This window comes from Austrofundulus limnaeus, unplaced genomic scaffold (genome assembly GCF_001266775.1).
Source record: "Austrofundulus limnaeus strain Quisiro unplaced genomic scaffold, Austrofundulus_limnaeus-1.0 Scaffold181, whole genome shotgun sequence".
In the NCBI taxonomy this organism is placed as follows: Eukaryota; Metazoa; Chordata; class Actinopteri; order Cyprinodontiformes; family Rivulidae; genus Austrofundulus; species Austrofundulus limnaeus.
Genome location: NW_013952583.1, coordinates 715,514 through 719,115, shown reverse-complemented (window position 1 = coordinate 719,115; position 3,602 = coordinate 715,514). Strand labels below are relative to the sequence as shown.

General features: G+C 34.0%; 1 protein-coding gene across 1 annotated transcript in view; it reads left to right on the top strand.

Annotated features, from left to right (window-relative positions):
* The window catches only part of dctn1b (dynactin 1b), a gene marked incomplete at its 3' end in the record, with an annotated part of 38,799 nt that overhangs the window by 13,153 nt on the left and 22,044 nt on the right, over positions 1-3,602 (top strand). Inside the window, 1 exon segment of the mRNA XM_014018029.1 lies at positions 2,101-2,132. Within this exon segment, the coding sequence (XP_013873483.1) occupies positions 2,101-2,132 (32 nt within the window).

Genomic DNA, 3,602 nt, shown 5'->3' with positions numbered 1-3,602 from the left:
GAAATCAATTTAAAGAGTAATAAAATAATTGATGATGTAATATTTTCCCTATAACTATTACAAAAGCACAAAATAAGTATAAATAAGTATTTATATTTGTGTACAAGCTGTTTAGATGGTCAAAAAGCCTGTGTTTTAAGGGTTATTAACAAAGATCGTGTACTCAGACCTATTTGGGGTCACAAGTTTTTGCCATGAATATTTTGTGGGTAAGAAGATAAAAAGTTTGGGACCCACTGCTGTAAATAATCTGCTACATGCTGATGGATTGAGGCACTGAGTCTGTCTGAGCTGAGGTTCTGTGCACATCAAGACCTTCATCTGTTGACACCAAGCATCTGTCAACAAAACCATGTTTGGTTTTACACAACTGCAGAGTGCTCTTTAAACTTTTGCTAGGAGGCAAAATACTGAATAACTGTGAATAAAAGCTGTTAAAGTGAAATTATGTTTCTGTAAATAAAAATGTAGTTTGGTTTAACTTAGTGCCGTTTTGCAGATCAGTCAGCCACAGAGGGCCTGTAGGAGCTGCAAAAAATAAAACAATTTATATTTGATCAGCAGCAGTTAATATAACAATTTACACTTATGTTATTTGCATTAATCAGTCAAAATAAAAAAAATCGCTTGTTCTTTAGTCATAAATTAGTCTTATATGCTGGAGAATGGAGCTGGACTGTTGCTAAGGTTACTTGCTGCTGCTGCAATAAATAGATTGCGGTTGTTTTGTATCAGTACTAAAGACAGAGCCATTTGTTTATCTGTAAATAAACTAAACAACACATTAACCTTTTGKAACAGTTGATGGACAAAGATGAGGCTGATGTTGCCTGACAACAAGATGTTTCTGCAGATTTTAGTGGAGTTGCAAAGAAAAAAGCCTTGAGCTCTAGATGCTTCTGTTATCCAAAATCAGTTCAAATTCAAGGCTGAGCAAGTCAAGAAATGCAAACCACCTCAGGTTTCATGCCGGAGTTGTAAATTATGTTAAACAATGAGAAGCGACAGGATCAGTAATTGTAATTTTGGTCAGACATAGCAAATTAACCAAATTTTAGCTCAAGATCTGTAAATTTGACTGAACTGTARAAATATTTGTGTTAGCTAATGTTTATTATCTGTGGCAGCCATCTTGAATTGACTCTGAATGTTAATCAGTTGTTTAATGTACATCCTGTGATTATTTTCTGAATGTTTGTGAGATTATTTATTTTATTTACCGTTATTTATTTAGGCAGATCCCATGTAAATCACAGATCTCTTTTTCAAAGGAGGCCCGGGCCTGAAGGTAACTTATTGTACATGTTTTTGTGTTGTGTGGGAAACCGGAGTACCTGGAGAAAAACCCACACAACCACGAGGAGAACATGTAAACTCTGCATAGAAAGACCCCAGGTCTGAGCCAGGGATTGAACCCAGGACCTTCTTGCTGTGAGGCGTCGGTGCTAACCACTGAGCCATCATGCTGCCCAGATATTTTGCTAACAGACAGAGCTGACTCTAAATACTCAATGGCTGAATTTAAACAAATATTTAAACATGGACTGTGAACAGTTCTATATTTTTTAAGGTCAGTTGGTCGTGGCGGTCGTCTGGTATCGAGTTGACTCCAAAAGTTATTCTGTTGTAGATGAACGTGCAATTTTTGTTTCAACAAAATTTGTCCAGTGGTTTGAGGTATTTTGGTGGCAGACAGACACACAAATGCACAAATGGCCAAAAACACATCATCTTTTAGTGTTCAGCAAACAATTATCAGACCTCTGTTGAGCTTCAAGTGGGGAAAAAATGTGACAAATTTGGATTTGGTAAGAGTTTGTAAAGGTTATCAGATTTTGTGACACTTCATTAAATGAACAAACTCTGACTACATGACCTCACATTTGCTCTGATGTAATGTTGTCAAATAAATAGAACAGATGGGGGCTGTTTACAGTTTTTATGGAGAGGTTTATCTCTTCACAGTCTGCTCAACAGACAATAAAAGATGCTCACTTTATTGTGTCCGGGTCCAGTGATGGACTTTTTGTCTTGCTAAATTTATAAGGGTCATTGTGACAAGGTACTTACTTTTCTGTGTTTTTATTTTTATCTCTGCAGAGATCCTGGAGACGACCAAGTCAGCCAAACTGGTGAGTTAGATGAAATGCATGATGGGAAAGTTTCTCTCAGGAAGCCTATCAGAGAGCAAACATCAGCTCCTGAAGAGCTTCTGACATGAAAAGTTTACTAAAAATTAAACTTGTTACTGCTTAATGCAGGTAGATCAAATGAAATACTGTTTCTGCTTCAGTATTAAAACTAGAAGAAATGCATTTTCTGGAAGTGTTGTGTGAACGCTGAGTGCTGAATGACTTGAAGACATTTGCTGAAGAAGCTGAAACTAAAACTGAGTTGGTAAAGCCAATAAAAAGCAAGACATTAGGTAAAAGGAGCAAAACACTAAGAAAATGTAGTAAAGTTAAAAAAGTAAAAGCAGCAAAACGACACTACATTTGGCAAAGTGCTAGGTAGTCAAACCTTAGCTACAAAGTAGAAGTAGCAAAATGTAAAATAAAATGTYAACTAAATACTGAAAGAAAATAAATTTTAGCTAATAGGTAAAATTGCCAAAATATTTAGTAAAAGTTGCAAAATGCTAGCCAAAGGCTAACAGCAACAAACTCTTAACTAAAAGTAGCAAAACTTTAGATAAAAGTTTAAAAAAATCTAAATCTGTCTTAATGATAAAGTAGAAGAATGTTAGCTTAAACGAGGCACACCTAATCCTAAACCTGAAAGTCATAAAACTCTGACTCTGGTTAAAAAAGTAAAACACTAGCTAAATGTTAAAGTAGCAAAAAGATAGCTAAAGGTAGCTGAGGGCCAGCTAGAAGTAGCTTAAGAAGACAAAAACATAACAATTATGCTTGACAGATTTCCAAGAAAGAATAAAGTTTTGAAAAGAACTACAGATCTCAGGGAACATTTGTACATAAAGATAAATATTTAGCAAAGTTTAATATTTAGAAAAATTTAGAAATGGGTAACAATAAAATATAAAATGTAACAATTACGCACGTACATTTTCTAAACTGACTCACAGCTGGTGTTTTTATTAAAAAATATTCTCCGCTTTTGCAGCTTTCTGAAGAAACTGAAACTGAGTTCATTCCTGGAAAAATTATATAAACAATGAACTAAAAAGTACTAAACAAAAATATATTTCAATATGTTCTTCATCTTGTACTGTTTTCTTCATAAAGTAAATTGATCACTTCTACATTTGGAAACTAAAACTAAATGAGAGCTTCATGAATGAGCTGCTGAATTTGTTGTCCAGCAGGGGGCATAGTCTGCCTACAATTAAACTACTTCTGATTCTTTCAAGTTAGTTTAATTAGGAAGGAAATCACAGTGATTGCAAATCAAATATATGAACTGTGGTCATTTTCATTTTATTAACATGAACTTATAGAAACATTTTTAATTTAGGAAACAAAGACAACTTTTTTGAAAGACTTATACGTTTACCTAAGTAATTTTCAATGAAAGAATAGAATAGAATAGAATAGAATAGAATAGAATAGAATAGAATAGAATAGAATAGAATAGAATAGAAA